Below are 19,535 nucleotides of genomic sequence, written 5' to 3'. Positions count from 1 at the left end.
CAGGCGTTTTTTGAAGGTTAAAATAGAAGGTGCATTTTTTACGTGTAGAGGTAGTTCATTCCAGAGTCTAGCCGCTTGGACAGTAAAGGAATTACTGAGGAATGCTGTGTGACATTGTGTGATGACAGGTCACAGAGAGATTTATCATTCCTCTTTATGTGAAAGAAGATAGAATTTAGAATGAGTAAGAAATACCGACTTTCAAAGCATGTGTAAGACGGAGCATGTGTAACGATCCATGTGAATATATCACATCGATCGTTTCTATCCACCATTTTTACGCATTCATCGTTTGAATTATGCTGCATTTGATATACTTTGTCTGTGTTTTTTTAACGTTCTTTCCAATTTTCTCAATTTTGTTACATTCAATGACAATATTCCAACATTTTGAGTGTGTCCAAACACTTGTTCACAAAATCTGATCTCACATACTAATATAAGAGTTTCTGCATAGTAAAAAAGCTTCTTTACATCTCACCAATAGATGTCTCTAGTGAAGTTCTAGTGATTCAAGAACAAGGTTTCTAAATTGGTTCATATATATAGAACTTCCAAGAATTTGAGTAGTGTGGTTGTCAATAATGGGTAGAATCGGTGAATGTTACGCGTGTGTAAAGTGATCACTTAAACCAGCCTATGACGGTCGTCAGCCCCGTAAATGCCCAGACTTCCATATTCTTCTTCATCTTTGATGAGATGTCAAAAAATAATATGACAATTTTCCAACGTGTGAGATAGGAACTATAACCATACTATAGGATCCATAACCGGAAAAACATTGCGAGACCGAGTAAGAAATACCGACATCCGGAGCATGTATAAGGCGGAGGATATCGTGAGGAGGGGATGAGAACGAAGGCGATACTGGAAGGAACATATAAACAGAATGTCAGAAGACAGACTTCCACGTATCGCCCTCCAAGGCAACCCTGAAGGACGCAGACCCCCAGGCAGACCTCCGAAAAGATGGGAAGACAGCTGGGAGTCGACATCCCAAGAGCGACATGCGGAGGCACAAACAGATCCCTAGGATCAACATAAAGAAGAAGAAGAAGAAGAAGATATAATTTAATTTTTTTATATTTGAAACACTAACTTTGTGATTTTCCATTTTATAATTAAAATGTAATTTTGTTTAAAAATCACTATAAATATTTTATTATATCTTAATTATAATGTCTACCGGTTTCCAAGCTAACGAAAGCTATGAAAGCATAGCTTCCGAAACTAGTTGTTATAATAAAATAAACTTAATTGGTAAAAAAACAAATGTTTTTCTATTACAATTTAAAAATTTCATATTAATTTTTTATAATTCAAATGTAACTTTGTTTTAAAATCAGTATAAATATTTTATTATATCTTAATTATAATGTCTACTTCAAAGCAAACCTTTCCTTTATCAAGACTGATTAATACTAAAACACTATCTACTAAACAATATTCAAAATATTTTGACCGTTAGGGAAAGAAGCTTAGGTAGATCTCGAGTGGCTTTATTTTGTTGTGTTGATTGGCAGTCACAGCCAAAAGGGATCAGGGATGATGAGTGATTGGGAACATATTTAATAACGGACTTTTAGCAAAATCATTGACTTGTGTATTTATTAGTTGTAAATTATTATTAATTGCCTTTTTAATTTATAATATTTCTAAGTAATCTAATTTAAGTCCTCTGTTGCATGTGTGTAATATATTTAGACCTTTATTTGTATCAAATGAGTGATTATTTTCTATTAATATAACCACAATGTGATTATAAAATATAAATGTGAGTGGATCGAAAAACAAAGTCATTTTGTTTCTCAAAATAATATATCACTATGATCCACAAAGTTAATGCTGTCAATATTCAAAATATAAATTTAAAATGGACTATCATAGCAAAAAAGTCTACAGAAATTATAGCATACGTACAAGAAAATATCTCAGCACTAAAATGGATGATATAAAACATGGAAATAAACAGTCATGAGAATTTTGCGTTGTAATATGGTAACAGCACTCACCGATTGCAGTCAAGCTGTCCTTCTTTTTGGAGGGTTTCACCATCGCGACTAAATTTTGTAACGTCGACAGATTGTGTATCGGGCTATCCTAGAAACAGAGAAGAACATTTGTGTAACATTCACCGATTCTACCCATTATTTGACAACCACACTACTCAAATTCTTGGAAGTTCTATATATATGAACCAATTTTGAAACATTATTCTTGAATCACTGGAACTTCACTATTGGTGAGACATCTATTGGCGAGATGAAAAGAAGCTTTTTACTAAGCAGAAACTCTTATTATTATTATATGAAGTCCGAATCCTGGATTATAATCACACACATGAGAAACGCCAGAAAATATCATTTTAATTTCTATTATTTAAGCTTATAATTTGACAAGATAATTTATTTACAACATTTTGAGTGTGTCCAAATACTTGTTCGCAAAATCTGGATTATCTCCAATTACAGGAGTTATTTTCATATTATTTTTTGACATCTCATCAAAGATAAATAAGAATATGGAATAAGAAATTCAGGAGTTATTTTTACTAGGGAGAGGTTTATGGGCGCCAATGGGAGTGGGATTCAAATAAGTAAATTGACTAAAATTACACTCTCCTTATCATTCATCGTTCAATCATTTGTGTAATACCACTTAAATATTAATTAAATTGAACCTGTATCAAGACTGTAGCGGCTGCCACTCTGTCGGCCATTGCCCCCTTCATGAGGAGAGATCTTGCCCATTTTTGATCCGACGTTCCCACTTTACTCATTTCTAGAACACAAAACATTTTGGATAAAAAAAATAAGTATTTCATATCTTGTTTTTTTTTATTTTAATTTAATTGAATTAGATTGATCAAATAATTAACATATACATGACAAACTTACATTTAAGGCACATATATTAATAACACAAATTACTAAGTAAATAAAATGACAAAAATAACAATATATTTTTTTTTAAAACCCTTATCCGCACCCCAATGGTGCATAGGGCACTGTATCATATACACGCAGTGTTATCTTGATCGTTTACACATGAAGGAAAGGTGATCAGCCCTCCGCTTCAGGTACACCAGTCCATGGAATATTGAATAAATATTACAGTGAAAAAATCACTTATATTTATTTTACCCCCCTTGGGAATTGAACCCGGGACCTCCAGAACGGTAGCCGAGCGTGCTGACCATTACACTACGGAGGCGGACATATAACGAATAATATAATAAATAATATAATAAATATAACGAATTATAAATTACAAATTTCCACAGCAAGCCTACTACATTGGGATGGCCTATTAAGGCACCGAGTGGCCGGCTTCCGGGAGAGGCTGATGAAGAGCTCCAACCTCATCATAAAGTGGCTTGTGGAGCACAGATGGGGGCTGGACATGTGGCGGCACTGGAGCGCAGTGCTGCCGCCAGCCAGCGAGCTTATCTTCATCTACATCTCTCCAAATTTTCTTTTTTTCTTTTACCGTTTCTTTTCGATAATTTTTATTTTATTTGTTTATTATTTAATTTATTTGTTTATTATTATTTTAATTTCATTTTATAAAAAAAAATGTTGTAAAACATATATGGCTGACTTAGTATTGCACCCACTACTTAGTCAAGCTGGAATAAATATTTATTATTATTATTATTAAAAGTAAAATTGGTAAAGTTGTAGAGGTATCCCGCTGCGGAACCCCCTCTGACACACGGAACAGTTGAGTATCCATCGTGACATTGTTCAGCATAGCGGTAGCTGTTCCTACAGGCATAACCATCGGCAGGTTGGCCCTGTGTATAGGAATGGGAAACAATCTATGCCGACGCTGTCTTAGGTAACTATCGGGAACATACAGACGGATGCTCCGCATAATTTCAGCATTATCAATCATACTGCCAAACAATGGATAAAAATGCCTCATCAAATACACATTCCTTCTAGTCTCTAAACTATTGTAGCCAAGCATACCCTGGAGAAACTAGGTCGGGTAGAGCCAAGGAAATAGCCGTACTCTTACAAAATTTATTACAATATACTAATACAAAAGAAAAGAAATTATAATAACACAATTACAATAATTAAGAGTACAATACAAATCTTGACATATTATTTGCGAAAAGCACTTAAAAGAGTCTTTTCCATACTGTTGGTAGAGAGCGGGAGACGCTAGCGAGCGTTCTATTTGCTTACTTTAGGTAGAGCGCGAGAGACGCCTGCAAACATTGTACAGATGGGAATTGGGTGTTGCGGCTACTTGTGATTAGTATACTGAGGGTCGGGCGGCAGACTGCCAGAGTATAATTAGGGTCCTTTTCCATACTGTCGGTAGAGAGCGGGAGACGCTTGCGAGCGTTCTATTTGCTTACTTTAGGTAGAGCGCTAGAGACGCCTGCAAACATTGTACAGATGGGAATTGGGTGTTGCGGCTACTTGTGATTAGTATACTGAGGGTCGGGCGGCAGACTGCCAGAGTATAATTAGGGGAGGGGTTGATGAACAAAACCGCCCGACAACAATGTGTTAATACGAATAACTCTCATGTGAAGAAAATAGTCCGCCTCGGCTACCGTTCTGGAGGTCCCGAGTTCGATTCCCAGGGGGGGTCAAATAAATATAAGTGGTTTTTTTCACTCTAATATTTATCCAATATTACCCTGAACTGGTACATGAAGCGGAGGGCTGATCACCTTTCCTTCATGTGTTGACGACCAAGATAACACTGTGTTTATATGATGCAGTGCCCTATGCACCATTGGGTGAAAATAAGGGTTAGAAGAGAAGGAGAGAAGAAGAAAATTGATCAATTTTGAAGGAAAAGTGGATATGCTTGAGGCAGAGTTAGTTTACTTACTGGTTTCATTAGCCAGTGACTCCCCGTGAAGCAATGCTGCAGCTTCTCTCTTCAAGGCGGCTACTTCTTCTGATGATGATGGCTTCACCTCCGCTGGTTCGTCCGGTATCTTCAAATGACAATATAATAACAATACAGTGCATGTTGGTCTTCGGGTCGACCAAAAATCGCAAGTGTTAAACATTTTGTGTAGTTTTAACTGGTTAACTGCCAAAAGCGTCTTAAGACGCATAATTTTCTGTGTACGGAGCGCCGCTCACATAAAAATTACGTCTTAAGATGCGTCGTTTTAAATGAGCTTTTACTAAAGAAAATCAATTATTTAAAATGTACAAATATATTGAATGCATAGTGGCATCTATTGAGAATATCTTTGCATACTTAGAATTGACACAGGATTTGTTTTTACCACTTTAAACGTAAATTAAAGAGACCTTTGCCGTCGGAACAACTAATGGCGCTCAGGGTTGTCCAATAAACCCCGAGTTGCCGTCACTGCCGAATCTGATGACAGTGATTTAACTATCGATTCTGATGATTTTTAATTTATAATTTTTTTTAATCATGTGTGTGTGTGTATACTTTTAATGTTAAACTAACATGAACCATTACTTTTGACATATAATTTAGTTTTCATATTATCTATGACAAATTTTGTGATAACCCTGCACCATGAACAATGAATTTTATGATTATGGATAAATGACTGCACGACTGACGCGCTTTTCATTTATTTGGTAAGTTTTATAAATAAACGTTATTACACTTTCAATAACGATATGTTTAGAAAGTTTTATTTTTGTCGTAAAATTCGTGGCGTGCTGGGTACCGCCATACATGTGCCTGCCGGCAGTTAAAAGGTTAAGTGTGTAAATGGTGCTATGGTGATGAAGGGTGGTATTGTTTGCATGCTGTAGTAGTGATTGTCCTGACGAAGAGACGGGTACGTCTCGAAACCGGTAGACGTAAAAATCTCGGTGAGTGGTTATATACTAATATTATTATCATTTTTGTAAAAAAATAAATAAGTAAAAATGACTAACCACAAAGAAAATGCTCTAAAAATTAATAATATTGAGAATATAACAATACTGTATTTATAGATTTGGCGTTTAATTTGTAGAACTCCATTTTACTCATATATTAAATATTAAAATCAAACACTGATTTTTAACTAACAAACTAACTCTTGGGTAATATATCCAAAATTAAACAAGGTTTATTGGATTGATTCTACATTTATTTATGTATATGTTAATATGTGAAGCGTTTCGTCTAATTAAGACATTATCAGAGTGTTTGATAATGTCCTAATAAGATGAAACGCATCACGTATTGACATATACATAAATAAATGTAGAATTCAATCCAATAAACCTTGTTTAATTTTGGATATATTACCCAACAATTCAATATGGAATTCTACCAACTGTCTGCCGTTACAATAAATAACTAACTAATTAACTTACCATCACGCCGCTTACCCGTAGGGGTAGGCAGAGAGAATAGAACGCCACACCACCCTGTCTTTGCAAACATTCTTCGCATCTTCCACATTCATGCATCTCCACATACATACCCGCCGATTATTGCGACTCCTGACTCGGCCGCTTTCAAGTATTTGACATACCTGACTGGGCCAAGATTTCCTCGATTTTTATCTGCTTCTTTTTCCGACTGCATTTCATAATTTATTTATTAAATATGAAAATCAAACACCCATTTTTAGAGTCTACCAAATTGTATTTTATTATTATTAAAAAGATATAAAAATAAATTTGTGACAATTGTTTCGCCTTGTTATGGCATTTTCAAACTACTGTCTTTACAAAACAGTACATATCATAGTCGTACAGGAGAAAGTGACCAACTACCAAAACGTAAAATGTTCAGGGGGCCATTTAAGTCACTTTTGCTTGGCAAGAAAATAAACATCAATGCAGTTAGTCATTTTTTACAAGTCAATATATTATACTTCCAAGTTTAAAATCCTTTTGGATTTTTTTCAGGATAATCAAGCTAGTAAGATATCAAACAGTCAATCATCATGTTTTTGTAAAAAATGCACTTGGTCACTTTCTCCTGTATGACTACGATATCTAAGTCACTCATTGGCACATGTTTGATTGTTTGGTAAAAAAAAATCAAATTCTCACAAAATATCTTTATAATGTGCCCGAAAAGAGGTAATAGTTACATATTTTTTTTCATTCAATGCGTGGTGGAATACCTAAAATCTGAACTTATTATTTATTTATCATAAATGTTTATGGAGATATTAAAGTTACTACAAGCAATGTGTACTAGTTACACATCACCGCAAAGGAAAGGTTAGGTAGCTAAAACTAAAAACTCGAAATATCAGGTAAGCTAAAAAAATAAAAGACGTCTTGATTTAATTTTACTGTTCAAAATATAATATTATTTTTTATTATGTTTGAGAATTAATTGATTTTATCGTGTACTTACATCTTGGTGCCATTTCTTAGCTTCTGGAAGGTCGTAATTTTCATCATTATCATCATCCACCGGTTTTTGTGCGGGCAATCTCTTTATTATATTATCTCTTTTATAAGATTCGTCAGCGGTGATGTTTTCTTCGAATTTTATATGCTTCATTTTTGTTAATTTAATAAAATACTGAATAAATACACAACATTTAAGTTCGGTTATGTTTGATAATCCACATTATCCATGTCCCCACGTGCGAATATATCAAAATAGACAGTTGACAGATAAAGTCATAGATGATGTCGATAATATTTTCAAACCATAGATAAAACAGACGTCAAGTTTCATTCAAAAATCCTCCGGTGATCACTCAAAATAAAATATATTAAATCAGACCTATTTTATAAGGTTTACGTACATTTTATTGACAAATCATTTCCGGAAACAAACTGCCGAAGCTAGGCATTTTGCATTTTCAATATAAACATCTCATTTGCGCACATCCAATCCCAAATTAACCTTTCTGCGGGGATGGCCGTACATAGTCGCCCAAAGAAAACTTTTTTCAAATGAGTACGGGTGATTTCTACAATGGCACTTGCACTGCCATCTGTGGTTGTATGTATTTAAACACTTAATTTTTTGTTGTTTTAGAACCGACATTTTACTTAAAACTAAATTTATGTAGTATTGTAGTACTGACGCTGTCGAAGAAAACCCATGGAATAAAACATGATTATTTTTCATATAAATTTTTGTTTACTGGTGTAAATATTTTTTATTGAAGAAAATATATTGCTTTTATCATTGACTATGAAATAAAATTACAAAAAGTTATTTAAATAAAAAAAATGTACTCCTGCAGAAACTAACTCCCAGACAGATTAAGTGTTTATAGGTATCGATCGGATTTTTTTTTGTAAAGGAACTAAAAACAACTGCGGTGGTGGTTAAAAATAGTTTGTTGGTTTCAACATAAAGATTTTTGGTTGTGAATCAAATAAGAGAATAAAATGTATCAATTTGTGGGGAAAAACTATTGTAATACAAATTATATTTCGAAACTAAGGCAATAAATAAAAAAAAACTGTCAAGGATGATGTCCAAGTAAAGAAATATGTTCCAATAAACTGAATATTCCCTTTTACAACAAAAATTAATAACATTTACATAATGGTTTTTTAAAATTAAATAATAATGCTCAGTTTTCCCACGTGGATTCTATTTATTTCAGCCATACCACTACTATAAGAAAACTGAATTTGTAGAAAAGTAGGTAAGTGCTATTTTTTTATATTTAGAGTGGCAGCACTTTTCCGAGAAATTTTACAGCTTTTCAAGTTCTGGCAACATCGTAATACGGTCATCATGGAGTCGCTACGAAAAAATCCTTTTTGTTCAATTTTTCTTATTTTAGCGATATTTTCTCCGAAATTTACTGATGGCGCGTCCGTTGCCATCACAGACCTCAACGAGGACAACTGGTCGAAAATGCTGACCGGCGAATGGATGGTCGAATTGTAAGTACACAAACATTATTTCATGTGCGGTTACCGCTGTTTTCCGCCAGTGAGTTGGCGTATTAAACTAAACCAGGCGTGAAAAATCCAGCAGGACTTTTTAATTAGATGCAAATACATGTGCTTTTCGTTAAATATACCCTTCGAAAGTGTAGCATATTTTATTATCATCGATTTTTACAAAATGATTTTGACAGTTCCTGATGCCGACAAAGTTTTGAGTGTTATGGAGGTACTTTTTTCAAGTTCATTAACTCCTGAACAAGGTCGCCTCTATTATTTTTACGCTACAAAAAAAACCCACAATCCTTTCTATTTTATTCAAATTATGGTTATATTAATCATACATATTCATTAATATAATATTTATGCGATATTTTTTTCCGTGTGTTTCCCATATTTTTCGGTCGCGTCAAGTTTTGCCGGCAATAATATTGATAGTAGGTAATTATTCAAAAAAAAGTTTTATAATCGTTCCATTCTTTTAATATTTACATGGTTTATTTAACCAGAATTAATAACACGACCTAATATTTACAGAATCAGCCCACCTGTTGAATTTTAATGATTTTTTCAAACCAAACGCATATCATTTATATTGGGTGTTTTTTGTCTGTTTTTTTTTTCTGTTAATCAATATAAAACACAAATATTAATAAAATAAAAAATGACGTACAATATAAAAATGAAAAATATGATAAAAATAAAGTAAAAATGACTCACCCAACTTTAGAAAATGTAAAATATTTGACAAATATTGCCTTATTTTGAGGAAAGTTCTGTAAATTTAATCTGAGTTTTCTCTGAGAGAATCTGATCAATACGGGAAATCTGAGAGAATCTGATCAATTCGGGAAATCTGAGAGAATCTGATCAATACGGGAAATCTGAGAGAATCTGATCAATTCGGGAAATCTGAGAGAATCTGATCAATACGGGAAATCTGAGAGAATCTGATCAATTCGGGAAATCTGAGAGAATCTGATCAATACGGGAAATCTGAGAGAATCTGATCAATTCGGGAAATCTGAGAGAATCTGATCAATACGGGAAATCTGAGAGAATCTGATCAATTCGGGAAATCTGAGAGAATCTGATCAATTCGGGAAATCTGAGAGAATCTGATCAATACGGGAAATCTGAGAAAATCTGATCAATATGGGAAATCTAAGAGAATCTGATAGAATCCGAGAGAATCTGATAAATACGGGAAAGATTAAAAAACAAATTGAAATGAAGAATGTTGTGGTGTCCCTAATGTGTGTGTCTGGTTCCAGCATGGCTCCCTGGTGCCCGGCGTGCTCATCGCTGCGCCCGACCTGGCAGGCGCTGGCCAACGAGGCGCGCGCGCTCGGCATCCACGTGGGCGAGGTGGACGTCACCACCTCCCCGGGCCTCTCCGGCCGCTTCCTCGTCACCGCGCTGCCCACCATCTACCAGTGAGTACTCCGACCGCTCCCCTCACGAGAGCCTTTCTCATCTTCTTCGTGGGTTCATGCAATCCACATAACTTGCCCAAACTGGAAGCATGATGCTATAAATCTCCTGTAGCGACTAATGGTACTGGAACACTTATGATGAGGAAGACGGAAACGACCAAATGAAGATCAATACCATAGACATCAACAAATAGAGCCGCCAATAATTTAGCAATGCTACCAATATTAAAATAACTCCATTGTTTCTGCGACGTCATTCATTGCCAACTTACGAAAATAACATTTTTTTCAAAGGCGAATTTTGCAAAAGAAAATAATGAATGAAAATATTGATTGTATCGGCTGTTATAAACACTTCACGAGTCTAATACAATCCTTTAACCTTTCCGGTCCGGAGGAAAAAAAAATAATCCGTAGGTTCCGAAGGGGGTACTGGCAATACCCCAAGTAAAATGCTATAAATACAGTTTTTTTACAAATTCTACTTATGCCAAAATGTTTATCATACTATTGTTATTCTATTTTATCCATAATAATTTGATTTTTCTGCAATAAACATAATAATTTTCGAAAAAACATAGTTGCGAAGAAGTTCTCTGCGGTAATTGCATCCAATTCCAACCGAAGTTCAATCATCACTGGAGCGCTTCGGCCGGATGTTGGCCGGAACGATGCGTGCGGGGGGGGGGGTGAGGAGAGAGAGTGAAGCATACTACACAGCGTGCTTATAATTTGTCATTATATTATGGGAAGAAAACAAAGAATGTTTACAAAATTCAGACATTAAAAAACAATATAAAAAATCACATAACGTTGAATGAACAGTTTGGACAGTAAAACTTTTTTACCTCGTGTTTATGTATTAAACATATAAATTCGTCACAAACAACACACTTTATTTTGTTTTTTTTTGTCAGATTTGCGGGGGCAGAAATTACAGCGACCTCGTTGTGTAGGTGGATTGAAAGCTGAAGTACATGGTTTATCTAAGGGGAATTCTTCCCCCATTTCATCTGCAAATAAGCTAAATGCCTTTTGATGGAGCTTATCATTTGATTTTAATCTGCTTCGTTTTCTTGCGTTATCTGTCACGAGCTCCATGGCCAATTGTTGAATAAATTTTCTTCTCTTACTTCTGTCATTTTGTTTCCATTCTGGATTTTTTTTAAGCCAAAGAAAATAAGAATTCAATGCCGCCATATCAAGGATTTCAAAAAAAATTCTAAGTGGCCATCTCCTTGTAGACCGGGCGCATGAATATTCTCTCGTCATTTTATCTCCCAAATCAACTCCACCTTTAGTTTTGTTGTAATGCAAAATTATTTCCGATTTTTTCTTATATCCAACGTCGACGCTTTTGTTATAAAACTCTGTCGTTAGAAGATTTACAGCAGTTTTAATTTTAGGAACATACGATACCAGGGTCATATTATTCGAAAACCCAAACAGTGAGGAAAATAACTCTCGTGAAGGAGATTTCTGAAATGCTACAGGTATTTCTCTTTTGTTGCTTCTCATTGTCCCCGTGAGAGAAAGTCCTTCCGCCATCAATGATTGTGCTAAGGCCACAGATGTGAAAAAATTGTCGACTGTAATTCCTCGTCCACTGCCAAAATACGGTGTGGCCATCTCCATCACAACTCTATGACCTTGATTCACCTCCCGTACATCGTTAATTTTGCCCGTGTAAATCTGTGCATTACAAATATATCCACTATCGGCTTCTGCCGCCACCCATATTTTTATTCCATACCTCCCTGGCTTACTTTTTATATACACCTTAAATGGGCAATTTCCCCTAAAGACAGCTAGGCGCTCATCTATTGATAAGTGGGATCCAGGTGAATAATTTATCGTGCAATTTTCCACAGACTGTTCAAAAAATAATTTTATTGCCTCATGTTTATGGCCAGACAGAGCCATCCTTTCATTTCTCGTAGCTTTGTTATCAAACCGAATTTTGCTATAAATAAACTGGAACCGGTCACGAGGCATTGCCGCTGCATAAAAGAACTGTTTAAATACTCTGTTGGTTTTCCAAAGCTCACTAATGTGTTGTTTTCTACCTCTATTTTTGCCAGATGCTAATAAAAATCCCATAAAAGCTTGTATTTCGCTTTCTGTTATTGCGTTTCCCGTAATACCTCGTTCTTCACAATATTTGTTGGTACAACGTATTATCTCAGTCATCATGGTAGGAGTAATAAAAGAAAAAAACATTTCTTTCATACTCTTTGCAGCTGCTAGTGGTCCAGCTATACCAGATGTTGATCTTATTATGTTGTGGGAATGGGTTTTTGAAGAAGGTGGAGGAATATCTGTCCATCTGTAGCCTGATTTGGAAGTGAACAAATTTTCTTCTTCATTTCTACAGTTGTCTTCTATATCTACGGACTCCACGCTGAAAGTTCTTCGATTATATAGTTATCTGTGTCGGAAACATCATCTTTATTTTCTAACCCTAAATCGCTTTCATCATCACTTAAAGATACATCAGTGTCCGTATCGTTCAGAAGTTGCTCAATCATATCATCTGTCAATTGTTTTCCACTCATTGTTAGGGTAAAGTTTATAAATATTAAAATTATGACAATTTAATTACAGTGTAAAAAGGCAGATTTTTATAAAATAAATGTAAAAATGCGATGCACCAAGAAATGTTAATAGATAATTTGAATAATTTATAATTTTTCTTAGCAACGAGAAAAAACACTCTGTATTTGCCAAATAACGTTTGGGTATTGGGAACACAACACACACACGTGCAAACTTGGCGATGTACCACCGATAATTAAACTGTGGAGCGCTAGTAAAGAAATTGATACCCCCTTCGGAACGGGACAGTTAAAGGTTGAGTATGTTAAATTAGATATTCCTCCCGTCTTTAGTATGTTAAATTAGATATTCCGCAGCTTTTTAGCTCTCTCGCTATAGAGTCGGGTCGCTTGGAAATCTTTAGTTTAGTTCGTATCGAAACGCTTCCGTACAGCTTGCGTCAGCGCGGCAACTCGACGGTGTTACCACGTAGTCCTTATATTATGACCTCTCCATTTGGCTAGCTGTTGCGCTACTTAATTCAGTAAGCATCTAGATTCCCCAACCCCGCTTGATACATCGTTGTTCCCTACACATTCCGACCGACGAATCCCCAAATGCGGCACTATCCATCTGGCTACTTTACTCAGTAAGACCTAGAAACTCGACACCGCGTAGTTCTGTAGCACCACATCACTCATGACTCATGGCAAGTTGCGTGTGTCGGCAGCGTGATGAACGGGCAGCTGCGGCAGTACACGGGCCCCAAGGACGTGCAGTCGCTGAAGAGCTTCGTGGCGGGCAGCAAGTGGAAGGCCGTGCCCCCGCTGCCGTGGTACCGGGACCCCGTGAAGGCGCACATGGCCCTGCTGTCCTACCTCTTCAAGATGTCCCAGCTGCTGCGGGTGAGAGACTACCTATGCCATTTTTTTTTTTTTAAATTCTCATATTTTTAATATTTAAAGCATTTACTTTGTGGTTAGTCATTTTTACTTATTTTTTTTTTTACAAAAATGTTAATAATATTAGTATATAACCACTCACCGATATTTTTATGTCTACCGGTTTGGAGACGTACCCGTCTCTTCGTCAGGACAATCACTACTACAGCATGTAAACAATACTACCCTTCACCACCATAGTACCATTTACACACTTAAAACTACACAAAATGTTTAACACATGCGATTTTTGGTCAACCCGAAGACCAACATGCACTAAATGTTTCAGCATAAACATGCGTTACGAGCTGAGATTAAACATGCACTAGGATTACACATATTAATAAACCAGCTTATATACTCATAGGATGAAAGGAGTTGGCGGGGTACATAAAGTTTATATTTTTATTTACTTTTATTTATTGATTTGGCGTTTAATTTGTAGGACTCCATTTTAATTTACGTATTAATTTTAAATCAAACACATTTTTGAGTCTACTTAATTGTATTTTATTAACAAAAAACACATTATTGAGTAAATATTATAATTATTGAACTTTTTACTGTGCAACAGATCTTTTTAGGTAAAACCTGAAGGTTTTTTTCTCAATTAAACAAACCTTTCCTCAAAATGCAAAAACAACACTTTCTGCCATGTAGCGGGCAAATATTAAGTCAAAAATACGCCGCTTTTGCATAATGTATGAATCATATTATTTTTTGTCATCTCTTCAAAGATGAAGAAGAATATGAAAGTCTGGGCATTTACGGGGCTGACGACCGTCATAGGCTGGTTTAAGTGATCACTTTACACACATGTAACATTCACTAATTCTACCCATTATTGACAACCACACTACTCAAATTCTTGGAAGTTATAAATATATGAACGAATTTTGAAACCTTGTTCTTGAATCACTAGAACTTCACTAGAGACATCTATTGGTGAGATGAATAGAAGCTTTTTATTGAGCAGAAACTCTTTTATTAGTATGTGAGGTCAGTGGAAGCTAAACTGGCAGTGCACAACGGAGTCCTGGTTCCAACTCTAATGTATGGAAGTGAAACATGGAGTTGGCAAAAGAAGGATGAAAGTAGACTGAATGCAGTCAAAATGCGATCTCTCAGAAAAATGTGCGACAAAACGATGTATGATAGATGTGCGAATAGTGAAATAAGGAAGGAGTGCAAAGCTGAGATAAGCATTATCGATAAAATTAAGAAAGGTGTGTTGAGATGGTTTGGACATGTAGAACGAATGAGTGAGGAAAGAACGGTAAAACAAATTTATGAGGCAAATGTTAGTGGGAAAAGAAGCAGAGGAAGACCGAGAAAAACATGGCACGATCAGGTATGCCAAATACTTGAAAGTGGTCAGAATAGGAGTCGTAACAATCGGCGGGTATGTATGAGGAGATGCATGAACGTGGAAGAGGCGAAGAATGTTTGCAAGGACAGAGTGGTGTGGCGCTCTATTCCCTCTGCCTACCCCTGCGGGAAGCGGCGTGATGGTTAATTAGTTAGTTAGTTAGTTAGTTAGAGATCCGAATCCTTGATTATAATCACACACATAAGAAACGCCAGAAAATATTATTTTCATTTTTATTATTTAAGCTTATATATGAATCGTCGATTCCAAATCATGTAATTGAATAATTGTAGCCGAATATTAAAGAGTTGTTTTCTTTATTCCAGTCTATCCACAATACCCTCCTGGAGACGTACGGCCTTCCTACTTACGGATCCTACCTGATATTCGCAATCGCCACCATTATCATTGGAGCATTCCTGGGATTAGTGAGTATACAAACAATATAAAACATTTTTTTTTGAAAAATTTTAAGGTTACATTTTTTCTAATCAAGCGTCATCTTGGTGTTGTTACTTAAATCCCGGTCTTTCCAGATTTTGTCTAGTTTAGACACGGCACTTACACGGCACTTAGTTTAGACACGGCAGTACACAATGGAGTTCTGGTTCCAATCCTTATGTATGGAAGCGAAGCATGGAGTTGGCAAAAGAAGGATGAAAGCAGACTGAATGCAGTCGAAATGCGATCACTCAGACGAATGTGTGGCAAAACGATGTTTGATAGATGTTCGAATGATGAAATAAGGAAAGAATGTAAGGCTGAGATAAGCATTATCGATAAAATTAAGAAAGGTGTGTTGAGATGGTTTGGACATGTGGATCGTATGAGTGAAGAAAGAACGGTTAAACAAATTTATGAGGCGAATGTAGTTGGAAAAAGAAGCAGAGGACGACCGAGGAAAACTTGGCACAATCAGGTATGTCGAATACTTGAAAGCGGCCGGGTCAGGAGTCGTAATAATCGTCGGGTATGTATGAGGAGATGCATGAATGTAGAAGAGGCAAAGAATGTTTGCAAAGACCAAGTGGTTTGGCGTTCGATTCTCTCTGCCTACCCCTTCGGGGAAGCGGCGTGATGGTTAGTTAGTTAATTAGTTAGTTAGACACGGCACTTTTGGCGATGGCGATACGACGTCTAATCTCTCCTTCGCAAGTTCCTTCATTTCCGATTTGAGATCCAAGGAACTGAAACTCATTAACTATGTCCTAACCTCCGAGTGATGTATGCCAATAATTTTTGTATTAAATCACTTGTATTTTTCAGATTATCGTGTGTATGATTGATTTCCTCTTCCCGCGGAAGTCGTACCCCAGCAAAAAGGTCGCACCCGTGAATATTTCAAAGGTAAGACGCGCATGTGTGCAATGATCACGCATCGTGTGATCATCGCATGATTTTTTTTATTAATTTATTTTAACATATCGCTCACTCCTTTCAACAACGTCATATTTCAAAAATCGTCAATTTTCAGTTGTGCATGTTTTCGGAATGCTCAGAAAATGTACTATATCCCAGCAAAAGCGGCATATTTTTAACTTAATATTTACCCGCTACAGGGCAGAAAGTTTGTTTTTCCATTTTGAAGAAAAGGTATTGTTTAATTATTTTTTAAATATAGTAAATATTTTTCAAATGGAGAAAAAACCTTCAGGTTTTACCTAAAAAGATTTGTTGCGCAGTGAAAAGTTGAATAAGTGGCTTGATATTTATTGTATTGAAAAATCAAGTTTTTTGATTTTTGACGTTGTTGTAAGGAGTCTGTCCGCCTCCGTAGTGTAATGGTCAGCACGCTAGGCTACAATTCTGGAGGTCCCGGGTTCGATTCCCAGGGGAGGTAAAATAAATATAAGTGAATTTTCACTGTATTCAATATTTATTCAATATTATCCTGGACTGGTAACCTGAAGCGGAGGACTGATCACCTTTCCTTCATGTGTTAACGATCAAGATAACACTGCGTTTATACGATGCAGTTCCCTATGCACCATTGGGGTCCGAATAAGGGTTTTTATCTTTTATTTATGTAAGGAGTGAGCGATATGGTAAGAAGCATGTTTCAAGGAAAAAAAGAGAAAATATAACTAATCACTAGCACAAATATCTTACCATAAAGTATTTTTTCAGTTCATTCATTTAGGATCCCTGACCGAGTTCTATTTTATATTTGCCATCTCAACATAGATGAAGAAGAACATGGAAGTCTGGGCATTTACGGGGCTTACGACCATCATAGGCTAGTTTAAATCACTTTACACACGTGTAACGTTCACCAATACTATCCATGATTGACAACCACACTACCCAAATTTTCGGAAGTTCTATATGTATATATGAACCAATTTAAAAACCTTGTTCTTGAATCACTAGAACTTCACTAGAGACATCTATTGGTGAGATGAAAAGAAGCTTTTTATTGAGCAGAAGCTCTTATATGTATTAGTATGTGAGGTCCGAATCCTGGATTATAATTACATATTATAATCCATCATTATAGTCTATTTTATATATGAGATTTCAACATAGATGGAGAATAATATGGAAGCCTGGGCATTTACAGGGCTTACGACCGTCATAGGCTGGTTTAAAAGATCACTTTACACACGTGTAACATTCACCAATACTACCCATGATTGACAACCACACTACTCAAATTCTTGAAACTTTTAGATATATTGATCGAACTCGTAGCGCAGTATGCGCGAGTTCACTAGAGACATCTATGGTGGGATGAATAAGCTTTTATTAAGAAGAGACTCTCGTTTGTAAGCGTGTGTAATCCAGATTTGTGAACAAGTATTTGGACACACTCAGAATGCTTGTATTTTTTCAGAATGTAGCGGAGGTTATAAAGGATGACCTCGTGGATGAAGAGGAAATGACGGACGACAGCGACGAGGAGAGGATCTCATCCAGCGATTCAACCGTGAGTCGAATCAATTACTTTCAACTTCTTCTAGATATCTCTGGACTAAATGTACAACATCTTGACATAGACGAAGAAGAACATGGAAATCTGGGCATTTACAGGGCTGACAATATGCGTATACAATGATTTATATACACCAACGTGTACATCTCAACGTGCACGAAGAAGCAAATGGAAGTCTGGGAATCTGCAGGGGCTTATGACCTGTCATAGGCCGGTTGAATAGCGTTGATGTGACAGAGCTGTGGTTTCAACAAGATGGCGCAACATGCTACACGGCGGGTGCTTGTTATCGATAAAATTAAGAAAGGTGTGTTGAGATGGTTTGGACATGTGGAACGAATGAGTGACGAGAGAACGGTAAAACAAATTTATGAGGCGAATGTTAGTGGGAAAAGAAGCAGAGGAAGACCGAGAAAAACATGGCACGATCAGGTATTCCAAATACTTGAAAGTGGTCAGGTTAGGAGTCGTAACAATCGGCGGGTATGTACGAGGAGATGCATGAACGTGGAAGAGGCGAAGAATGTTTGCAAGGACAGAGTGGTGTGGCGCTCTATTCTCTCTGCCTACCCCTGCGGGGAAGCGGCGTGATGGTTAGTTAGTTTCCAAATGCTTGTTCACAAATGTGGATTATCTCCAATTATAGGAGTTATTTCATATAATTTTTTGACATCTCAACATAGATGAAGTAGAATATGGATGTCTGCGCATTAACAGGGTTTAATCAATAGATGTCACTAGTGAAAATTCCAGTGATTCTTGTACAATGCTTCAAAATTGGATCATATACTTATATACTTCCGAGAATTTGAGTAGTGTGATTGTCAATCATGGGTAGAATGTTACAGGTGTGTAAAGTGATCACTAACCAGCCTATGACGGTCGTAAGCCCCGTAAATGCCAAGACTTCCATATTCCTCTTCATCTATGTTGAGATGACAAAAATAATGATAAATACTAAAATTGTGTATTGGGAACTTTCTGTCTGTGCTATTTAGACTAGCTAATATCATTGGACCGTATTTGAAATTCTCCGACAGTTGATATGCACAGGCGATCGCGAAGTTCTCAAACGATTTCATGTTTTACAATTGATTGTTTTTTCATTCCAGCAACTCTCGGAGTCTGAAGACGGCGATAAAGACAAGTCTCCGAGTCCCAAAGTCACAAAACGAAAGCCGAGAAAGGCGGACTAAGTCAAACCGGCACCTCTCTCCGGCCCCGAGAACTTTCCAAACCGGCACCTCTCACTAGCCCCGAGAACCTTCCGAACTGGCACCTGTCATCAGATTCGAGAACCTTCCAAACCGGCACCTCTCTCCAGCCCCGCGAACTTTCCAAACCGGCACCTCCCACCAGCCTTGAGAACCTTTCAAACCGGCACCCTTCACCAGCCCTGAGAACCTTCCGAATATGCACCTCTCACCAGCCCCGCGAACCTTCTAAACAGGCACCTTTCACCAGCCCCGAGAACCTTCCAAATTTTCCAAA

The 19,535-nt window shown here is 36.6% G+C and overlaps 2 protein-coding genes and 1 non-coding gene across 3 annotated transcripts in view; 2 read left to right on the top strand and 1 right to left on the bottom strand.

Annotated features, from left to right (window-relative positions):
• Window positions 1–7,583, bottom strand: part of Noc1 (Nucleolar complex protein 1) — a 32,707-nt gene extending 25,124 nt beyond the window's left edge. Inside the window, exons 1-4 of the mRNA XM_088270507.1 lie at window positions 7,327–7,583; window positions 4,858–4,966; window positions 2,681–2,781; window positions 2,013–2,100 (exon numbers count right to left, since the gene is read on the bottom strand). Of these exons, the coding sequence (XP_088126633.1) occupies window positions 2,013–2,100; window positions 2,681–2,781; window positions 4,858–4,966; window positions 7,327–7,476 (448 nt within the window). The 5' untranslated portion in view covers window positions 7,477–7,583. The remainder of the gene's footprint in view (window positions 1–2,012; window positions 2,101–2,680; window positions 2,782–4,857; window positions 4,967–7,326) is intronic.
• A 1,073-nt stretch (window positions 7,584–8,656) lies between these two features.
• LOC148303083 (thioredoxin-related transmembrane protein 1-like) lies at window positions 8,657–19,535 on the top strand. Its single transcript, XM_088270508.1, has 7 exons — window positions 8,657–8,828; window positions 10,106–10,267; window positions 13,533–13,707; window positions 15,439–15,540; window positions 16,379–16,459; window positions 17,946–18,038; window positions 19,157–19,535. Exons 1-7 carry the CDS (start codon window positions 8,677–8,679, stop codon window positions 19,238–19,240), a joined length of 849 nt encoding a protein of 282 aa, XP_088126634.1. The 5' UTR covers window positions 8,657–8,676; the 3' UTR covers window positions 19,241–19,535.
• TRNAC-ACA (transfer RNA cysteine (anticodon ACA)) lies at window positions 16,880–16,952 on the top strand. The gene has a single exon. It is a non-coding gene; the product is annotated as a tRNA-Cys (tRNA).

The sequence above is a fragment of the Brachycentrus maculatus genome, unplaced genomic scaffold, assembly GCF_059751285.1.
Source record: "Brachycentrus maculatus isolate JH-2025_06_01 unplaced genomic scaffold, ASM5975128v1 h1tg000387l, whole genome shotgun sequence".
Classification (NCBI taxonomy): Eukaryota; Metazoa; Arthropoda; class Insecta; order Trichoptera; family Brachycentridae; genus Brachycentrus; species Brachycentrus maculatus.
Note: the sequence above shows the minus strand (reverse complement) of the source record. Positions and strands in the feature narration are given on the sequence as shown.

Coding starts and splice junctions, on each gene's coding strand:
- LOC148303083 (XM_088270508.1), top strand. CDS start 8,677: ATGGAGTCGCTACGAAAAAATCCTTTTTGTTCAATTTTTCTTATTTTA. Junction 8,829..10,105: donor GGCGAATGGATGGTCGAATT/GTAAGTACACAA, acceptor GTCTGGTTCCAG/CATGGCTCCCTGGTGCCCGG. Junction 18,039..19,156: donor TCTCATCCAGCGATTCAACC/GTGAGTCGAATC, acceptor TTTTCATTCCAG/CAACTCTCGGAGTCTGAAGA.